The sequence below is a fragment of the Ovis aries genome, chromosome 21, assembly GCF_016772045.2.
Source record: "Ovis aries strain OAR_USU_Benz2616 breed Rambouillet chromosome 21, ARS-UI_Ramb_v3.0, whole genome shotgun sequence".
Lineage (NCBI taxonomy): Eukaryota > Metazoa > Chordata > Mammalia > Artiodactyla > Bovidae > Ovis > Ovis aries.
In genome coordinates, this window is record NC_056074.1 from 40,761,606 (window position 1) to 40,781,506 (window position 19,901).

At 60.7% G+C, this 19,901-nt stretch overlaps 3 protein-coding genes across 4 annotated transcripts; 2 read left to right on the top strand and 1 right to left on the bottom strand.

Annotated features, from left to right (window-relative positions):
* The first annotated feature begins 374 nt into the window (after positions 1-374).
* CNIH2 (cornichon family AMPA receptor auxiliary protein 2) lies at positions 375-6,511 on the top strand. The gene is made up of 6 exons (XM_004019690.6): positions 375-750; positions 4,550-4,618; positions 5,052-5,099; positions 5,335-5,447; positions 5,548-5,691; positions 5,875-6,511. The coding sequence occupies exons 1-6, from the start codon at positions 670-672 to the stop codon at positions 5,900-5,902; spliced, it is 483 nt and encodes a 160-aa protein (XP_004019739.1). The 5' UTR covers positions 375-669; the 3' UTR covers positions 5,903-6,511.
* A 328-nt stretch (positions 6,512-6,839) lies between these two features.
* On the bottom strand, positions 6,840-10,850 carry YIF1A (Yip1 interacting factor homolog A, membrane trafficking protein). 2 transcript variants are annotated; one of them, XM_004019691.6, is made up of 8 exons: positions 10,663-10,850; positions 9,778-9,989; positions 9,509-9,613; positions 9,294-9,372; positions 7,989-8,046; positions 7,664-7,819; positions 7,135-7,228; positions 6,840-7,041 (listed from the first exon to the last, which is right to left on the bottom strand). In XM_004019691.6, the coding sequence occupies exons 1-8, from the start codon at positions 10,691-10,693 to the stop codon at positions 6,895-6,897; spliced, it is 882 nt and encodes a 293-aa protein (XP_004019740.1). In that variant the 5' UTR covers positions 10,694-10,850; the 3' UTR covers positions 6,840-6,894. The 2 variants fall into 2 exon arrangements, with proteins under 2 accessions (XP_004019740.1, XP_011957543.1); XM_012102153.5 differs by lacking the exon at positions 7,664-7,819.
* Positions 10,851-13,195: 2,345 nt separating this feature from the next.
* On the top strand, positions 13,196-18,124 carry TMEM151A (transmembrane protein 151A). The gene is made up of 2 exons (XM_027959753.3): positions 13,196-13,445; positions 15,682-18,124. Exons 1-2 carry the CDS (start codon positions 13,371-13,373, stop codon positions 17,011-17,013), a joined length of 1,407 nt encoding a protein of 468 aa, XP_027815554.1. The 5' UTR covers positions 13,196-13,370; the 3' UTR covers positions 17,014-18,124.
* Positions 18,125-19,901: the final 1,777 nt, after the last annotated feature.

Below are 19,901 nucleotides of genomic sequence, written 5' to 3' on the forward strand. Positions count from 1 at the left end.
GGCCTGCGTCCCCTGAAGCCGCCTGGCTCAGCCCCCTCTCCTGGCTTGTTCTGGGTTCAAGCCAGGTGCGTCTGCCCCTCACACGGACGGTGGACGGACAGTGACAAGTGCTTTGCACTTCAGACCTCAGCCCAGCCTCCTGGCCGGTGTGTGAGAACAGTGTGTGTGCCCGTGTGAGCCCGTCCGAGTGTGGCTGCGGTGGGTTCGTTGTTTGGTTGTGGGGAGAGGGGGGTATGCCGGGCATGTGCGTCCATGCTTACGTGTCCCTGAGGTTGGGGCGGGGGTGGCGCCCAGGCCGGGCTGGCGGAGGGGCGCACGGAGACCCGGCCCCGCCCGCCCGAGGCTGCTCGCACGGCGGCCCCGCCCCCGGCTCCGCCCCGCCGGCTTCGCGGGCTGGTGAGCGAGGGAGCCGCGGGCGAGGGATCGCAGGATGAGCGATCGGGGCCCGGGCAGCCGGCAGCGGACGCGCCCCCCGAGCCCACCGGCCCGCGCCCCGCGTGCCCCACGGCCCCGCGGACCCAAACCAGGCCGCGCTGCCCGCGCCCCCCGAGCCCGCGCCCGAGCCCTGCGGGCCATGCCCGGCCGGCCCTAAGCGCGGGCCGGGGGGGCGTCCCCTTGCGCCCGGGCCCCGCGCTGGCGCCCCCCGGGCCGCCGCCCGGCGCGGGGGCCATGGCGTTCACCTTCGCCGCGTTCTGCTACATGCTCACCCTGGTGCTGTGCGCCTCCCTCATCTTCTTTGTCATCTGGCACGTAAGGCCGGGCTGGGGCTGGGGGCGGGGTGGGGGCAGGGGCACAGGGAATGGGAGGGGGACGGATGGATGGTCTCAGGGCCCGGAAAACTTGGAGCCTTCTCTCCGCTATCGCCCATCAGTCGGCTGCTGTTCACCCCATGAACACCCCCCTCATCATCAGCTTCCTTTCCGGGGGGCCCCCTTTCTCCGCCGCCCCCGCCTGTCTGTGGGTATGTCAGTGGGTCCCTGACCCCCCTCCCCTGCCCCATGCAGCCTTGGGGTGTGAGGCGAAATTCTGGGATTCTTGCTACTTTGCCTCCTCCTGTTTCCCGCCCCCCTCCCCAACCATTTAGTCGCCCCCGTTGTCCAACGGGCAGTTTGTCTGTCTGCTCTCCCCACCCCCTTTGTGGGTTTTTCCAGCCAGAGTGATGGAGCTGGTTGCTATGGCAACTGCATCTGTTTACAGGACCCACAGATCGCAGAGCCCATTAACCCTTTCCCGTCCCACCCCAAGCCCCCACCCCCACCCAGGACCCTGCATCGATTGGCTGTAAGCAGCCCCAGAGATCTAACCAGCTCACCTTGGGTTTCCCTGCCCCCTCCTGTCTGGACTTCCCCCCACTAGGTTTTCTCCGCACTTCCAGCTTTCCTCCTCTTCCTGCCCCCACTTTCCTCTTTGTCTCCTGTCTCTCTGGGTCTGTCTCTCGCTCCGGCCTTGCCTCACACCTGGTTCTTCGAAATGTCCGTTTCTCATCCCTTATGCTGATTGCCTTCCCTGAGAGAGGGTCCCTCTCCCCCACTCTCTGGGGCCTTCTCCTCCCCTGACTGTCTCCCTTCCATCACTGCAGAACTGTCAGTCAGCCTCCAGCTTCTTTTTTGGGACCCCTGCCCCCCTCTTTACTGCCCTTTCTTCTCCTCTGTCCCCTGAGGTTTCGGCCACCACCCCATCCCCTCCGCCCAGCCTGTGCATCTTGGCCCTAGCCCACTCCGCTCCGCATCCTCTGCTTGTACGTCCAGCGCACACCTCCCCGGTCATCGGTTTGTGCCCTGCCAGCCCTCTCTAGTCCCCCTTCCATCCTCTTCCTTCCCATTGCCTTACCAGCTTCTCTCTGGGTCTCCCCACTTCATCACTCCCTTCTTTTCCTGGGACCTGCTGCCTGCCTGCTCCATGATCCTCTCTGGCTCTTGACCTGTCTCTCCCTCATCATCCCCTGCTGCCCCCCTGCCACCTCTCTCTTTTACACCAGGATTCCATGGACTCTGACTGCGCCCCTCCTGTGTGAGGAGTGAGCCCCCATAGGCACCTTCAGACACACCCCCCCTCTGCAGCCCTCTCTCCCCTTGACTTTGCCTCTTTCTGTGGGCTTTTCAGTTGCCTTTTCTTTCCTCTGCCTGCTTCTCTGTTTGTCTTCCTCTTCCTGCATCTCCCCTGGATCCTTCTTGATCTCCCTGAGCCTTCTGTCTCATGCCAGGGCCTTGGACTATCCTGTAGGGTGGTGGCTGGAGTCCTGAGGACTGGAAGGAATTGAGAGTCACAGGCTGGGCACACAGAGCTAACCAGCTCCTGGAAGAAAGTCTCCTGGAATTCAAGAAACCCCTTTCTGGGCCTTTCCCCACCCAGAGGCCTCCCACAGCCTCTGTGGGGGGCCCTGTCCTCCGGGGGTCCTCAGAGCAGTCCTCCATTCAGCGTGTCCATGCTCCTCAGAACCAGGCTCTGGGCGGCTCTGGGGAAGACTAGGATGAATAAGACTCAGGCTTTGCTCCTGTGGGGCTCCCAGGCTGGAAAAAAGGGCGCAGGCGTTCTCAGAAAATGTTTATTGAGTACGTACTACATCTCAGGCACTGTGTTCGCTCAGCTGTTTAGCTGGGCAGTCATAGCAAGTCTCTTGTCCTGCGTCCATTTCCTCACTGGTGAAGTAGGCTTGTTGTACATGAGGCCGAGTGTATGTAAGTCCAGGGCAAGGCTTGCCAAGGGGTGTGCGGTTGGGGAGAGGAGGTGTGGTTCTCAATCCAAATTGGTAAGAATTAGAACCTTCCAGGGCAGGACCCCAGATCCCACCACAGACCCTGAGCCCAGGCCCTGCTGGTCACTAGGCAACCCTGGTGATGAGTGACGCGTGTCTGCTGTCACCATGGGGGGGTTGTTTGTTCCAGGGGGCTGAGTCAGCGCCAGGAAGCCTGGGGGGTGGGAGGCACGACACCCGCTGCCTGCTGGTGGTGCCAGCTCTGGGGCAGACAGACGGCACCCTTCCGCTCCCTGCTGGACCCCATTGCTGTGCCTAACAGGCAGGCGGCTGCCCAGAGTTGGGGGAGAATTGGGGGAGCTGCTCCAGATGGCCCCAGCTCCCTCCAGGAAGCCCATGTTCTCTCGCTTCGAGCCTTATGGGGTCTGGGATGCTTGGGGGTGGTGGGCCCACTGCTTCATCCTGGGGCTGGTGCTGAGGGGAGGGGACCCCAGAAGGCTCCTCTGCCAGCCTTCCTCCAAGGCCAGCTCCCCTCACGTCCATCTCGTCATCCTCTGAAACACCTGCTCCCTCAAGAGTTCCCATCCCAATGAAGACAGTGCCCACCACCAGATGCCCCAACACCCAAAGTCTCCTTGGGCCCCTCTGCCTCTACTTCACTGCCATTCAAGCCCTCCGGAGTCTGGCTTCTAAATAGCTCTGGAACCCATCCACCCCTCTGCATCCCCGCTGCCCTCTCTTCACTCGGATAGCCATGCCTCGCCTACCTGCCCCCAGCACCCAGCCTGCACCCCAAACATCCAAAAGTCCCCTGACTGGTCTGGCTTGAGTGTAGTAAAGTGTTTACAATTTTAACTCTGGAATCCAAGTGGTTTAGAATCCTGGCTTGCCACCAACTAGCTATGTGGCCTTGGACAAGTCATTTAATCTATCTCAGTTATGTGGCCGTGGACAAGTCATTTAATCTATCTCAGTTTCCTCATCTGCAAAATGAAAGTGATAATACAGCTCCTACATCATCAAGCTGTTGCAAGCATTAAACATAAAGCCTGTTGGCATAAAGGAAGCATCGTGTATGTCTTGGCGGGGACTGTTAGCCAGTATGTACTTCCTGCTCGTTGAGCCCTAGAACATCACCCTGACGGCCCTCGCTCTGCTGCTTTCTACCCCTCAATGGCTCCCCTGTACGTTTGTGTTCAAGTCCAAATATCTGGTCCCGCCTTACAAGGCCTCCACGTCTGGCACTGCTGACCACTCCAGCCCATCGTTCACCATTCCCACTCACCTTACACTTTCACTCTAGCCCCATAGAACCTACAGCTTCCTGAATGTTCCTTGTTCTTCCAACCTTCTGCCACTGTACCTGCTGTTCCCACTGCCCTTCCCCCCATTTGTTCACCAGACAAACACCTGCTCCGAGTCCAGCCTGAACTCCCCACCCCACCCCACGCTGGATCAGGCACCCACCCCAATTTCTGTGCAGCCCCGATCACCCTGGAATGCGGTTCACAGTTGTCCTTCTAAGCCTGAGGTTCCTCCCAGACAGGGGCTGTGTCCCAGGCTTCTGGGGCCCAGTGTTCAGCACAGGGCCTGCAGACAAGACACTATCTCTTGGGATGTTTTGGATGGAGGTGTAGTAGACATGTTCTGAAGTGCGCATCAGCACACTAGAATTCCATCCCAAACTGTTGTGTGGCCTTGGGCCAGGCCCCCTCTCTGGGCCTCAGTTTCTCTACCTTTGCAGCAAGCTTCATCTGGGTCGATCCCCATGTGTGAATCTCACACCAGAGACGAATGGGTGGGAGGGCCATAAGCTGTTGCCCCAACCCTGACGGGCATACGCCCCTCCCCCAGATCATAGCCTTTGACGAGCTGCGGACTGACTTCAAGAACCCTATCGACCAGGGCAACCCAGCGCGGGCAGTAAGTGATACATGTGCTGTGCCGAGGTGTGTCCGTCCGTCTGTCTTTCCATATGTCGCGGGTGGAGGGCGGCGGGAAGACGGGAAGACGGGGGTGTGTGTGGGGGGGCGGTGGCCGTGCCCCTTCCTCTTGTCTGTCCCCGCCCCCAGCAAACACCTGGCGCGGGCTTAGGGCTCGGGTTCCTCCTGGCGGGGCAGCAGTTGCCGGGCTCTGGGCCGTTGCCGTGGAGACGCGGGTGAAGATCCCTCCATGGTGACGGTCGCTATGGGGACCGCGCGGCTGCTTTGCTGCCGCGCCGCCGAAAACGCCGCAGAGCCTGCTCTGGCGCCCCCCGGTGGCCACGTGCAGGGAGTGGGGAGCGTGGGAGTGCGGCGGGGCGCATCCAGTGCCCGCTCCTTCACGTTCACCATTGCTGTCTTTTCCTCCCCGACAGCGCGAGCGTTTAAAAAATATCGAACGCATTTGCTGCCTACTGAGGAAGGTCAGTGTCAGCGTTAGGGGCGGAAGGCTCCTAGTCCAGCGCAGCCCCACTGTGACCCAGAGCCAGGCTTTCCTCATCTGCGGCCTGTTTGATCCGCTCTGCCACGTGGGAGGGAGTGGGAGGCTAGAAGCCCTTTTAATCACAGAGGTCATGGTGGGTGGGCACCTCCCAAGGACCCTTGAAGCTTGGATCTGTCCTAGCACCTGGCCGCTGACCTCTTACCCTCACTCCCCAGCTGGTGGTCCCAGAATACTCCATCCACGGCCTCTTCTGTCTGATGTTTCTGTGTGCAGCTGAGTGGGTGACCCTGGGCCTCAACATCCCCCTCCTCTTCTACCACCTCTGGAGGTGAGGGCAGCCGCCGCCTTTGGGAGGGGGAGATGGGGGAGCCGGCAGGATGTGGTTGGGAGCCTTGAGGGTGGGCACTCAGACCCCTCCCTCCCCCCAGGTACTTCCACCGCCCTGCAGATGGCTCTGAGGTCATGTATGACGCCGTCTCCATCATGAATGCCGACATCCTCAACTACTGCCAGAAGGAGTCCTGGTGCAAACTCGCCTTCTACCTGCTCTCCTTCTTCTATTACCTGTACAGGTGAGACCCTGCCCGCTACAGTCAGAGTCAGGGAAGGGATGTGCTAGGCACCATCCCTTCAATCCCAGGGATGGTTGGGCCCCAAGTTCCTGCCCTTTGCCCTTGATAACTGGGGTGCAACAGGGTGGGTGGACGGTAGTTGGGCGCGCTTGTGACTTGGCTCACTGCCGTGTCTTCCCACAGTATGGTTTATACGTTGGTGAGTTTCTAAGGGGGAAGCCGGCCAGGGAGTGAGCCCAGAACGGACCGGACGCCTGTGCACCCCCAGCCCTGCCCCTGGGCCACAGAGGCCTCAGCCCTGGGGAGGGAGGGGGCACTGGTGCCCCCAGCCTCCTCTCCACCCCCCAAACTGCTGCTGCGGGGACTTCCCGCCTTCAGAGCCCCCTCCCCTTGGACTAGGGCTGGGCAGAGCTCTCAACAGGGGCAGGAGCTCCTCTGCCAGCCTGTGGGCATGGCAGTCAGTCCTGGAAGGGGTGGGACCTCCGGCCTTGTCCTCTTCAGGGGGAATTTAGGCCCTGCCAAGGGGCAGGGCTTGACCCTGGAAGTTCTGGGCCACCCCCTCCACCCCCCACCTTGAGGCTCCCCCTGCAGGTGGGGGGTACCCACACCGGGAATGAGCAGGCTCAGCAGGGGGGCAGCCCCACCCCTAGTCTGCCCTCTCCCCTCCCCCAGGCTCTCTCTCCAGACCCTGTCCTGTCCCTACTTGTCCCAACCCCAGCCTACCCAGTCTCTTGAACCTATTTTCTATGTTGCCTGGAGGAGTACGGCACCCCCTCCCCGGCCATTTGTGACAAAATATGAATAAACTACTGCAAACACATGGGCCCCAGTTCTGCTCCTAAAAGGCTTAAAGAGGAGATGGGGGGAAAGAGGGGGAAGCACCCCACTAGCCTACATACCCCTCTAGGACCTCCTCAGATGGATCAGAGGCCTTCCACTGCGCTTTCCCAGCTACATATAAACAACTATTTCTGTTGAAACACTTCCATCTGCCTTCCAAGGCAGTATCAAGGCCACCGACTCCAGGAAGACCTCCCTGGATCCCCCTCCTTGGAAAAAAGTGGCGGTCCCAGTCCCCTGGCCAATGCAAAGCCCGAGAAGTGTTAGCAAATCACCCCCACAAGCCCCAGAAACAGGGTCAAACAGAATCAAGGAAATCAAATCTTCAATGTATGGAAAAATCAGTTCCAGTGGGGATGGGGGTCACCGGACCAGGTGAAAAGTCAGCCAGTATATGATAAGGGGCTGAAAGGCTGCAGCTCCCAGTGTCAGGTAGAGCTGGAGACGTTGTCGGGGGGCCGGGCCCCCTATGCTGTCGGGTCCCAGGACTGCTGTTCGCAAAGAGCGCACCTGGAAGAAAGGAGAGAGCTAAAGCTGGGCCGGGAGGAGGACGCCTGTCTGCAGCTCTGACCCCAGGCAAAGAGGGGCCAGCCTCAGACTCACAATGAAGTACATGAGCGCGGACGAAGTCCAGGCCAGCGCCACGTAGTAGCCATCGCTGCCGAAGAGCAGGCCCGTGAGGACACTGAGGATCATCCTACAGGGGGTGGGGGCAGGAGGGAGGAAGAAAAGACTGGAGACCCCGAGGGTCCAGGCCTGAGACTGCCCCAGAGCCCAGCCTAGACCCCAGCTACCATCACTGGGGTCCTTTACCCCCAATCTGCACCCCACCCCCTGCCAGGGACCTAGACTCAGAATGAATTGGGAAGGCCAGGACTCGGTCCTCGGACTTGGATCCAAGACCCCCTTCACCACCCCAGCTCACCCTTCTCCCCTGAGCTCCCGGGTGACTCTAGCACATTCCTGAGCAACACCACCGGCTCATGAGGAGGCTGCTGAAAACAGGCACTCCCTCTAATAGAGAAGAGCTGGGTGGGCAGAGGGGATCCAGAGTCACAGTTCGAGGCTACCAGTGGGCAGGCCAGGAACCCTGGGAAGCAGGCAGCCTCCTGCTTGGCCCACAGGTGCTCACCCCACATATTTGTAGCCGCTGTAGGCCAGCAGGTGGAAGGTACTCAGGTCGCTGCGCACGGTGGCCAGGTAGATGCCCAGGAGCAGGGCCAGCACTTCCATCACAACCCACACCAGCGCTGTGCTTGCACACAGGCCCAGCACCTCCGGGGAGAACCTGTGGCCATGTGGGGGTGGGGTGAAGGGAGTCCCGAACCAGCCGTCCTAAGGCAGGGGTGAGACTAGGGGCATGGATGGACTTGGGAGTTGGCACAGATCCCCCAGGGAGGTGGGGAGTGGAGTCAGGAGTGGGGAAATGATGGGAATTGGGATGGATTGGCACTGACCTTTTCTGAATGCCCAGTGCCATCCCAGCCAGCAGCACGTAGGTGATGAAGGCCATTGCTGCCAAGAGCCAGAGAGATGCCATCAGACTGGTTTCCTCAACCAGAGCCCCCACACCCCATCCCCAGGTATTCAGAGCCACTGACACCCCCATACTTCCTTCCCTGAATATCCCCACATGCTTCACCTCTACCCTCAGACCCCCAGTGCCCTGCTTGGGAGGCCTTTTCCTGCTGAGCCCTCCTGTTGTATAAATGTCCTTCTCTCAGGACCACCAAGCCCTCTCCTATGCTAGGAAACTCACCAAAGCTTCCTGCTGTGTCTCAGAAACTACCTCGCGTGCCAAAGTCACCTCTGCTATTTTCACAAAAGCTCAGATGGCAGCTGCCTTTTCACAGCAATTTAAACTCATCAGTCCTGTCTTCTGCCCTCTGATAGCCCTAAAACTGATGTACCCACAAGAGGGCATAGTGTCTGGAGTCAGGAAAGTAGCTCTACCACCTGTGAGCTGTGTGTCCTCAAAGATGCTCAAACCTCTCCAAGCCTTGGCTTCAGTGTGTAAAACGGGAATGGCAGTGACTCTGAGAGGGAAATGGAATGAAGGAGGGAAGAGGAACCGTGGATCTCCCAGGGCACCTGGGCTGTCTGGCTGCCCTTCTGGGAGCCAGCCTGGGCATACTCCCCTCCTCCAGCATGTCCACCCTGGCCGTGCCAGGGAGAGGAGTCAGACGCGGAGTCTGCTGAACACAGCGCAGTGTGGGCGGCCTGACCCATGCCATGCGGACAGGTGGTTGTGGGAACCCAGAGGGAGTGCCCACGTCCTCAGAGGAGGGGATGCTGGAGCAGGCCTTGGAGGACAAGTAGTACAGTGATAACAGCTTATATTTACTGTGTGCTTCCCGTGTGCCAAGTGCTGGCTGAGCACACACATCTCACTTAATGTCCACCACAGTTCTCTGTGGTAGGAACTGTTTTTATTCCAGCTTCTTCAGAAGCATGAAAGAAGCCCCGTGAGGTCCCAGAGCTGAAAGTTGCTGAGCCAGGTCTACACCTCGGGCTCCAGGCTGGGGAGGGACATGGTCCAGGTCAGGTGGCAAGGAGGTCGCAAAGGGGACTATCCTGGGAGCACACCCAGGAAGCGGCTGGTCACCCCATTCTGTCTACCTGGTGTCTAGGGACACCACAAAAGCCACACACAAGATCACCGAGAGCAGATGCTGAACCAGCACATGAGCTTGTCTCTCCTCATTGGTGCCTCAAGGCACAAGTCCCCCCACCACATCCCCCAGCCCAGGTCAAAGACTCACTGGGGATATAGAGATCGGGGGCGTTGAGGTCTTGCCGTGGGGGCAGAGGCACATCACGACTGTACTGCACTTCCCAGTTCTGGAGGTGGCAGCAGCGGCCAGGTGAGGAGGAGCAGACAAGAGAGCAAAGGAGGGGGCTGAGATCTGGGGGCCAGGTTCTGGGGCAGGAGGCGGGAGGCAGAGGGGCCTACCAGCTCCTCTGCTAGGCAGCTCACCTGGTGTGTGTAGGGGAAGACCAGCAGCCCTAGCTTCTTAGCCACATAGGCTGTGTCCACAGCGAAAAAATACTTCAGTTTGTTCACAGACACAAAACGGTGCAGCTAGGAGGGGAGAGAGGAGGCTGTGGACGAGCTGCACCCAGAACCTCAGGGTGCTCCTCTGTCTGCTCCTTCCCTGAAGGCTGCTGTGCGGATCAGGTGGGATCCCATGATGCCCCAGCCCTGGCCAGAAATCCTGCCACCCTTGCCCTGGGGGTGGGCCACACCTCCTTGTTCATCATGTCCTTCCCATGGGATGCGATGGAGCTGCCATAGGCCATAGCCATGTTGGCCATTGGGTCCCCAAGCAAGTGGTTGACATTGAAGGCCACGTCGGCTCCTGGGGCTGGGTAGCCCCCCGGCTGGCTGGAGTAACCACCGCTTGTGTCATCGAAGAGGGGAGGGGGATCCGGAGCTGCCCGGGCCCTGTGCTTGGAGCCTGTGGGTTTGCAGGTGACAGGAATACCAAGCATAAGCCCAAACCACCGCCCCTTCCCCAGGCTGGACAGTCCTGTATGGGTCTTGGGAGCACCAAGCAATCAGTGAGGGACACTGGTAACTAATCCAGAAAGAACTGTGAGGAGGGATTCTTTCCGGAGGTGCTAAATGTGGGTAAAGAAAGAACTGAGGTAGCCCCTGGAAGTGGTTGCCCGCCTGAAGGTTCCTGGGCGCCTCCTCAAGGGAACTGATCTCTGAACTGAATCTTGGAGGCTGAATTTGCTAGGTGAAGACAACTGGGAGGACATCCCCGCCTTGAACAAGGGTGGAAAAGGCGACGGCTGGGTAACGCGGAGGCCCTAGGAACTAGTGAGGAATCCTACCAGAGTCATGGCTGGGAAGCAAAGTTTGGGAGGCAGACCCCCCATTCATGCCCGAGTCGGGCACGGGAGGTCCCAACAGTGCTATCACCCACCGCCCGATCTGATCTCGGGTTTGGGCAGAGGGCGAAGTCCGGGACGCGTGGCCGAGCCTCACGGGGCAGGAATCCGAATGACATCCGCCGCCCTGGGCAGCAGTCACGGCTGCCCCTCTCCCTCAGGGTGAGCGGGCCGCGCCGCCGACCGTCCTCGGGCGGATCGGCCCGCGCCCCGCCCGCCCCGCGCCCCACGCACCGTGGGCTCCGTAGCCCGAGTGATAAGCCATGGCCCCGATGCTCGCTCTCTCCGAGGGCCCGCTGAGTCGCCTCGTGGTACGAATACTAGCGAGGCAGCTGCTCCGTTCCTTGGACACCGATCGAAGTTACCGAGAAGCCCGACACGTCCCCGAACTGTCCGACGACAGCAGCCATGTCGGCAGCGTCATCCTCTGCTGCCTGCCATTGGCTCCTCCGCAGCGCTGGCTCGCCCCTCCCCTCTCCCAATTGGCTGCTGGCGCTCTCTCGCCGAAGCGGATTCGGCAGTAATCAACTTCCGGGAGAGATAGGCGGAGCTATTGGAGCCTCTCTCGGATTGGATAGTGGGTTTATTAGTTCGCGGCAGAGCAGCCAATAGATGGGCTAAAGTTATAATTATTTCCGCGCCTGCGCAATGGGGCAGTTGACGCTCGGCCTGCCACGACTACAACAGGCGGAGGCTGGAGTCCGGGAAGGAAGCTTCACTCCCGAGACGTACTCCAAGAGGGACTGGGACGGTGGAACTGTGATCAAGCCCTGTCCCTCGGGCTTTTGCCTCTCCTTCTCACCGTTAGCTTTCCTTCCGCGTCCTCCATTCTACTCCCAGTACTGACTCCAGGAGAGGTGGAGGTGAGGGGTGCACGGGGAGGCGCTGTTGGTAGGAACTGGGGCTGAGCCACGACCGTAGGGCCTAGCGAGCTCTGGGATTCTGACTCCTCCTCCCGCCTCCCACCCGTCCTTTCCGCGCGGGTGCTGTCCGTCGTCTAGTGCTGAAATTCCCTACCGCCACTGCTGCCATCCTGCAGACCCCAGGGGCCTGGTGCTCGGAGGGCCCGGGTGCTACACACACACAAGCACATATACACACACGGGGTAGACACACACACACACCACACAGACACACAAACCCATTACACCGGCCTGGGTTCTCGACACACACACACACACACACCCATTGCACCTATTGAAAACCGAGGTCCGGGTCTGAAGTCCCAGAAATTGGGTGGTAATAGTTGGAATAGGATCCTACACTAGGCTCGTCCCATCGACTCGCCCGTGGTCCAGAAGATGTCAGTGGAGGTGTGCTGGTTCGTCTCCAGAAGCTGCAGTTGAAACTCCTGAGTCATTCTCACCCCTGCAGTCATCTCAAAGTGAGACCCCCAAGCTTCACTCATGACCTCAGGGACTCCTTTCTCCTGAAGACAGTCTTCAGGGGTCTCCCTTCTCACAGACTTCCAGCCACTACTTCTCCAAAGGAAGATCAGGGCCACTTTGACCTGCCTCTAGTTAGCTGCCCAGTGTCCAGTTACACCAGGTGGCCTTCCTGCTCTCCAAACTCAATCCATGTGGTCCAGTCACAGTGCCTTTGCCCAGAAGTCCCCTCCACCTGGTGTGTCCTTACCCTTCACATCCACCTGTCCCAAACCTAATTATCCTTTGAGAGTCAGTTCAACGTGTGCCTCTCAGAGAGACAAAGTGAAAAGTCCTGACCTGGCTTGGAATGGATGCTGGAGGCCAGGCTCCAGGCTCCCTCTGGCTGCAGTAGTTTGCCCTGGATGTAAATTTCATGAGAATAGGACCTGTGTCATTCTCCACTTCTACACTTGTCTTCACAATGTTTATGAATTCTTCACAGTACTTGCATATAGATGACACCAAAAAATATGTGCACCCAATAAATAAAAAAATAAATGGATGAAATTCTGATTCAGTCCTTTCCTCTCTATCACTTCAGTTACCAACTTCATCTTTAAATGTGTAGGGGTGTTGAACAGAATGATCTTTGAGTTACTGTTTGGAAAAAAAAAAATCACAAAACAAAATCCACCCAGCATTGCAGCTCCCTATGTCCTACCCACTGATTGTCTACCTTGGGGCCTAGGCTCTGACTCAGGGTCAGATGTGAAGATCTGAGGCCTCTGAGGGTCAGGGAGTGGCACTGGAGCCACCAGTACCACTGGTGGGGTGGGGTCCTCTTGTGCAGGACAAATCCCACACCCCTGTTCCACATGATGAATGTGCCTTGAATCCAACACCTTCCTGTACCCATTTCACAGGTGGGAAAACTGAGGTTGGGGTGGAGGGTGCCAACTCAAGGTCACAAAGCCTAGGGTGTCCTGGCTTCCTGCTTGCCTACTTCAAGTAGAGCCCAGCGCCTCTGTCCAGCTAATAAGGCTCACAACAGCATTCAGGTCTGTAACTGCCCCTTGTACCACCGCCACAAGCGAGGCTTCAGAGATGGGGTCTGAGTGGGCTTAGACCTGGGCCTACTCCTCAGAGATAGGACCCCGCCGGCACCCACCCACCTACCCACCCTCGAGATTCTATTTACAGCGTGGGTAACTCGGGCTCCAGAAAGCAAGGACTCATCCAAGGTCGCAAGCGCGAGCGCGGCAGGAGGGGAACCCAGGCGTCCGTCCACCGAGCCTGGGCTTCTCGGGGGCGGGGGCAATGCCCGCGGTGCCAGGCGCTGCCGGCGGCGCCGCGGGTGCCGTGGGGGCGGGGTCAGCGGAGGGCGGGGCGCCGGGCACCTCGGCCGCCAACGCCGCCGCCACTGCCGCCGCCACCGCCGCCGCGCTCGAGCTCCGCGCACTCCCTCCGCGGCCGCCGAGCCGAGCGGACGCCCTCCGGGGCCACGCCGCAGTCCTCCGCGCTCCCCCCTATCATGCCCCGGGCCCGGGCGGGGGCCGCCCAAGCAGCCAGGACACCATGCCCGAGGACGGCGGTGGCGACAGCGGGGACGTGCCCGAGATCACCCCGGACGGCGAGCCGCTGCGGGAGGAGGTACCGGCGCCGGGTGATAGGGGACCGGAGCTGGGGCTGCAGAGGGGAGAGGGCGAGAAGAGCCGGGGCGACCCCCAAAGCGGGGCCTGCGGAGGGAAGTCCGGAGCCCTTTTGGTCAATGACGTCATTGGGGTAATCTGCATCCTGCGAGGGGTCTCGGGGCCTAGGGGCCCGCGTGGGGGTCGGGGTGGGGCGGCTGGGAAGGGATATGGGGAACAACTCCCGCCCCCGACGCCCCCTCATCCAGCCTCGCCCTCCTGTGACGTCAGCACCGGGCCCCTGCGCGTCCCCATTCTGCAGCGCTGTCCCTCTTCCCCAGAGCCCCCGGGTCAGGCCCCCGGCCCGGCCCGGCCGGCCGTTCATGAGGTGCCCGGGGCGGAGCCTGCAATGCAGCAGCAGTAGCAGGGACTGGGGGGGGGGGGCAGGGAGCAAAGGGAAGAGGGAAGAGGAAGGGAGGTGGCCTCTGGGTACCCCTTCTCCCTCTCCCAGAGGTGAGGACCCAGGGCCCATCCTGCTGGTTGGGACCCTCAGAACGGCCCCTCCTCAGTCCTAAGGAGGAAGAGGATCTGCAGGGGTGCGGGGCCCAGTGTGGGGTGTCCGGGTGATAGGTGATGAGTGGATCTATGTGTGTGTTTGGGTGAATGTAGGATGCTTGTGGGTGTGTGGATGTCAGTGGGTGCTCCCCACACCTTGAATGGGACATCTGTGCCCTATAGTCAGGTGAGGGACCGGGGCCCCCATGGCTTGGGTGAAGTGCTAATGAGTGAGTGTGTGTGAGCGCAGCCCTGTTGTGGGTGGGTCTGTAGGGTGTGGGTGTCAGGTTGCAGTAGGGGTAGAGATGGGGGATGTGCACTGTGACAGGTAAGGTGTGTCCCTGGGTTTCAGTGAGTGTATAACATGTATGTGCCTCTGTGTGTCCTGTGGTGGGTGGGCCCTGGGCCAGCGGGGCGGGACGCAGGTGCACACACACCTTGGCACCATGTCACCATGGGGAAGGAGGTTGTACCCTGGGCACTGGTGAGGGCTGGTGTTTGTCAGATAAACAGGCAGTGATCACATTCCTGGTGGGTGGATTCTTTGATGAACTTGGGGTGGGGTGGCGTGGAGTGAATCCTGGGGGTGGATGAGGGTATGTGTACCTGACTGCACCTGCAGGTCGGGGTGGGTGGTGGCACCTGTGGTGGGCTGGGGACAGTTCCTCTCCTCTTGGGTCTCTCGGGGCCTGGTGGGACTGTGGCGGACACAGTGGCCCCTTAAGCCCACCTATGCTGTATTCTCTTCCTTCTTCCCCTTTTCACCCCTTCTCTCCTCCCTCTTTTTTCTCCCTGGGCATCTGGGTATAAAGTGGGGGCCAGGCTGGAAGCTCTGCCAGGGAGGGTGTGCCTGAGTCCCTGGGCCAGGGAGTGGTCCCTGCTGCCCCGCACTGTGTCCCGCCCCCTCCCTCAGCGCAGATGGGGAGTGGAGGACGGCGCTCCGTCTGCTCCCCTCCCTCCAGACTCACACCTCTCTCTCTTCCTCTTTCTCATTTACTTAAAAGCCTCTCCCAAGTCTCCTGCCATCCCTAGTTAGACCAATGGACCAGAGGGATTGCAGAGTAATGGGAATAATATTTATTCTATTGGCCAGACTCTATGCTAAGATCTTCACACATAAGATCTCCTTGACTTGTCACAACCCCAATTGACTGTAAACAATCCCAGTTTACAGATGAGGAAACTGAGGTCCAAAGAGGATGAGGGGACTAGCCAAATCATACAGTCAGTGGTGGAGCCAGCACCCAATCCCGGCCACCTAAGGCTGCCCCTAGGCTCTCCACCCCTAGGACCCCCTGCCACCCTGGCTACCCATACCCCCAGGTCCAGGAGTCAGTGCCCAGAGATGGCAGGGATATGGCTGCAATCACACAGCAAATCGGGAGTGAAGTCAGGACCAGAAGGCAGTTTCCTCAACAGCCAGTCGTTGAGGGGCTGGGGTATCCTTCCTTCTGGTGGCAGAGATGACTCTGTTTTCTCCTACATGCGCCTGACTGAGAGGAGACAGGGCCCGGTGGAGGCCAGGCTCAGGGCACATAGTTGGAGCCCTGCGGCTCTGCTGTGAGTTGGCTAGAGGGGTGAGGCCAGGAGCAAGCCCCTCCATCCCTCAGAGCCTCAGTTTCCTCCTCTGGAAAGTGGGGAGCGAAGCCCCACCGCCTTCACGGGGCTGACCCAGGCCTCCCCTCTCATTGCCCCTTCTGCAGCAGCGGCCCCTGAAGCAGTCTCTGGGAAGCTCTCTGTGCCGCGAGTCGCACTGGAAGTGCCTGCTTCTCACCCTGCTCATCCACGCCTGCGGCGCCGTGGTGGCCTGGTGCCGCCTGGCCACGGTGCCCCGGCTGGTCCTGGGGCCAGAGGCCGCCCTGGCCCGCGGAGGTGGGGGGCCGCCGCCCACCTACCCGGCCAGCCCCTGCTCCGACGGCTACCTGTACATCCCCCTGGCCTTCGTCTCCCTCCTCTACCTCCTCTACCTGGCCGAGTGCTGGCACTGTCACGTGCGGTCCTGCCAGGCGCCGCGCACCGACGCCAGCACCGTGCTCGCCCTGATCCGCCGGCTGCAGCGGGCGCCGCCCTGCGTCTGGTGGAAGGCCACCAGCTACCACTACGTGCGGCGCACCCGCCAGATCACCCGCTACCGCAACGGCGACGCCTACACCACCACGCAGGTCTACCACGAGCGGGCCGACAGCCGCGCGGCGCGGGGCGAGTTCGACTACTCGGCGCACGGCGTCCGCGACGTCTCCAAGGAGCTCGTGGGCCTGGCCGACCACGCGGCCACGCGGCTGCGCTTCACCAAGTGCTTCAGCTTCGGCAGCGCCGAGGCCGAGGCCTCGTACCTCACCCAGCGGGCCCGCTTCTTCAGCGCCAACGAGGGCCTGGACGACTACCTGGAGGCCCGCGAGGGCATGCACCTGAAGGACGTGGACTTCCGCGAGTCCCTCATGGTGTTCGCCGACCCGCGCAGCCCGCCCTGGTACGCGCGCGCCTGGGTCTTCTGGCTGGTGTCGGCGGCCACGCTGTCCTGGCCGCTGCGCGTGGTGGCGGCCTACGGCACGGCCCACGTCCACTACCAGGTGGAGAAGCTCTTCGGCGCCAGCTCGCCCCCGCCCGGCGCCGTGCCCAGCGGGCCCCCGCTCTCCCGAGTGGCCACGGTGGACTTCACCGAGCTCGAGTGGCACATCTGCTCCAACCGGCAGCTGGTGCCCAGCTACTCGGAGGCCGTGGTCATGGGCGCCGGCTCGGGCGCCTACCTCCGAGGCTGCCAGCGCTGCCGCCGCTCCGTCAGCAGCAACTCGCTGCCGCCCGCCCGGCCCAGTGGGCCCCGCCTGCCTTTCAGCCGCAGCCGCCTCTCGCTGGGAGCCGGGGGTCGGGCCACGCCGGGGGTCTTCCGAAGCCTGAGCGGGGGGCCGCTGGGGCGCCGGGGGGAGGACACAGAGCCCCTGGAAAGCCCACCGTGCTATGAGGACGCCCTTTACTTCCCGGTGCTCATCGTCCACGGTGACAGCGGCTGCCAGGGGGATGGCCAGGGTGCTCTCTGAGACCCATGTGGCCCCCAGACTGGCCCTCTCCCCACCATCCCACCCCAGGGGCTTCCGTGCCTGAGTGATTGCTGTCCAAAACAGGAGGGAAACCAGACCAGCACACGAGGGGTGGGGGTGGGGTGGAGCCCTTAGACTAAGCGTGCAGTGACCCCTGGTCATCTGGGGGTCCAAGGGACACCCCCGCAGTTGAGTCTAGGAACCGTCCCAGCATGGCTCCCCTCCACCGCCACCACCACCACCACGTCCCACCCCCTGCGATGGCAGGTGATCTAGCTTGGGGGACCTCCCAGGCTGGGCAGGAAAGGAAGTTTCCAGAAAACTTGGGCTGGGGGAGGAGTCCTGGGGACAGCAGTTGCCCGCTGCAGAGGGCTGGCTGCCTATGGACCCTTCCCGGCCCGGCAGAGGCCACGTTGGGGGCCCTCAAGCAACCCAGAAGCACAAATTGGTGGTTTGGGGCCACGCCCAGCTGGGCTGGCATCCACGAACCTGGAGAATTGACTATGGCAGCACCGCGGCCTCAGCCCCGCTCCCCTCCCAGGGTCCCCGTCCTCCTCCCCTGCCAGGCCTCTGCTCAGGGCCAGCCCCTGATCAGACCCTGCAGCCCGGCCCCTCTACCAGGAGCCTGGTTCTTGGAGCACAACCCTGTCCCACTCACCCCACCCCCTGCTTTCCCTGGTGCACCCTTCCCCCGCACCCAGTCGCCTCTATAACCCGGGGTTCCTTCTCAGGGCCCCACCTCGAGTCCGCTTTCCCTAGTTTCTGCTCCTGGCCCCTGACATCCGTGTCCACCTCTCAGCCATGCGCACACCTCTCATCGCCCCCTGACTTCTCTGCTCTTCGCCTTCCTGATGACGCACGGGGCTCAGGGCCGCAGGGCATCCGAGGGGTCTCAGCCCTGACCACAGCCTCTTGGACGATGCCCTTGCTCTGCCAGGGAGGCCCCTGCTTCCTCCATCGCTGGGGCCTGGCCCAGGGGACACCGTCCCTCCCCCAGGGAGGCGAGAGTAGTCCCTTCCCTTCCAACTGGGGCTTCCACCCCCTCTCAGGAGCCGGTGGGGGAGGGAGAAGGCAGAGAAGATGCAGATAAAATAAAAGGTATGAAATGGAACGTCTTCTCTCGTGCATTTCTTGGTGGTGGGTTCGAGGCCACCACAACAAACACAGTGGGCCTGGCAGGGTCTGGGGGGTGGCAGTGGTGTGCCAGGGGTGGGGTAGCTGCAGCACCCCCAGGAGAGGGTGAGCTCCCCGCCCAGGCTGGGGCCTCTGAGATTCGGGTTTGAGTTGCTCTGAGTAGCTGACTCCAATCTACTGGCATCTGGGTCATTTCCAAGGGACTATCCAAGTGGCCCCTCTTTCAGCCCAGCAGGGGTTTCCATTCTGCTGCTGGGTGTGCTGAAGACTAAGGGAGGGGTGCTGTGCTTAGTCGCTCAGTCGTGTCCAACTGTTTGTGACCCCATGGACTGTAGCCCACCAGGCTCCTCTGTCCATGGGATTCTCCAGGCAAGCATACTGCAGGGTTGCCACACCCTCCTTCAGGGGATTTTCCCGACTCAGGGATTGGATCGGCATCTCTTATGTCTCCTGCATTGGCAGGCAGCTTCTTTACCACTAGCGCCACCTAGGAAGCCCAAGGGATGGGTGACTGGTCCCCGAAGTGGGAAGAGAGAGGTATGGCCTGTGGCACAAACTCAGTTCCCCGAATGGCTATTGGTGTCATGGGTCTGAGGGAATGGGCACTGAGCAGGTCAGAGGACGCAAAGCTGGAACTAGCCAGCCCCAGATCAGGGCGTGGGGTCCAGGACAGAGCGGGTAAAGGAAGGACCTCCCTCCCTCCCTAGGGAGGTCCTTAAAGTGACATCTCCCTGTACAGCTCTGTAGGATGTTTGCTGGGCAAGGGGCACATGTGCTTGGAATCCCACCTGTGCACCACTCCTCAAGCCCTGGAAGCTGCATCCACCTGGATAAAGGGTGTGCGTGCGCGCTCAGCCAGTCATATCTGACTCTTTTGCAACCCCTTGGATTGTAGCCCACCAGGCTCTTCTGTCCACAGGATTTCCCAGGCAAGAATACTGGAGTGGGTTGCCATTTCCTCCTCCAGGGGAATCTTCCCCACCCAGGGATCAAACCCATGTCTCCTGTATCTCCTGGACTGGCAGGTGGATTCCTTAACACTGAGCCACCTGGGAAGCCCGGATAAAGGACAGTCTTTTCTAGTCCATGCAAAGGCACCATGAGAGTGCTAAAGGTGGGTGGGATTCTCCCAGGCAGAGAGGGGTGGAAGGTGTTCTGGACAGTGGGAGCTACCCACACAGAGGCTTGGGTGCCAGGCATGAAGTAGGGGTCAAAGCAGAGCTGTGGAAGAGGTGGCTGAGGCCTTCAACATCAATGCCAAGAATTTGCCAGTAAACTGGGGCAACCATGCAAGGTGGTCAAGGAGGAAGTGGTAAGCTCAGTGCTGCATGTTAGATTTTTAGCAAAAGTCCAGCTGCCTGCTTTTCACCTGGGGAGGGTGAAGTTAGAGGCCAGAGCTTTCCTCATACGTCAGCCCACTGCCTCACAGGGAATGAAGTCCATCCTTTGTTCAGAAGCAACTTAGATGGAAAATTCCGCGGTCCCCAAACATTCAAGGAGGCTGCAGCAGGTTGGGGGCCAATGTGTAGCTCCAGCTCCCCAACATGGGAAGACCCCTCTTCCACTGTCCTGCTCTAACACATCAGCCACCAACCATCAGCCCACGAGTCACTATCCATTCTCCTCCTCTCCCCAACACCAGAACCCCAGTTTTACTTTAGATGGCAATGAGCTCAGCTAAAAGGCAACATTTCCAGCCTCCCTTGCACATATGGTGTGGCTGTGTGACTTAATTTTAGGGTATGAGATATAAG

What these genes read in the sequence shown, in the direction of transcription:
- YIF1A (XM_004019691.6), bottom strand. Translation starts at nt 10,693, where the DNA reads ATGGCTTATCACTCGGGCTACGGAGCCCACG. An exon ending in CTCGGGCTACGGAGCCCACG is followed by an intron (nt 9,990 to 10,662) that starts GTGCGTGGGGCG and finishes GCAAACCCACAG; the next exon opens with GCTCCAAGCACAGGGCCCGG. An exon ending in AGCGGCTACAAATATGTGGG is followed by an intron (nt 7,229 to 7,663) that starts GTGAGCACCTGT and finishes CACCCCCTGTAG; the next exon opens with GATGATCCTCAGTGTCCTCA.
- CNIH2 (XM_004019690.6), top strand. Translation starts at nt 670, where the DNA reads ATGGCGTTCACCTTCGCCGCGTTCTGCTACATGCTCACCCTGGTGCTG. An exon ending in CTCTTCTACCACCTCTGGAG is followed by an intron (nt 5,448 to 5,547) that starts GTGAGGGCAGCC and finishes CCCTCCCCCCAG; the next exon opens with GTACTTCCACCGCCCTGCAG. An exon ending in TTCTTCTATTACCTGTACAG is followed by an intron (nt 5,692 to 5,874) that starts GTGAGACCCTGC and finishes GTCTTCCCACAG; the next exon opens with TATGGTTTATACGTTGGTGA.
- TMEM151A (XM_027959753.3), top strand. Translation starts at nt 13,371, where the DNA reads ATGCCCGAGGACGGCGGTGGCGACAGCGGGGACGTGCCCGAGATCACC. An exon ending in GCGAGCCGCTGCGGGAGGAG is followed by an intron (nt 13,446 to 15,681) that starts GTACCGGCGCCG and finishes CCCCTTCTGCAG; the next exon opens with CAGCGGCCCCTGAAGCAGTC.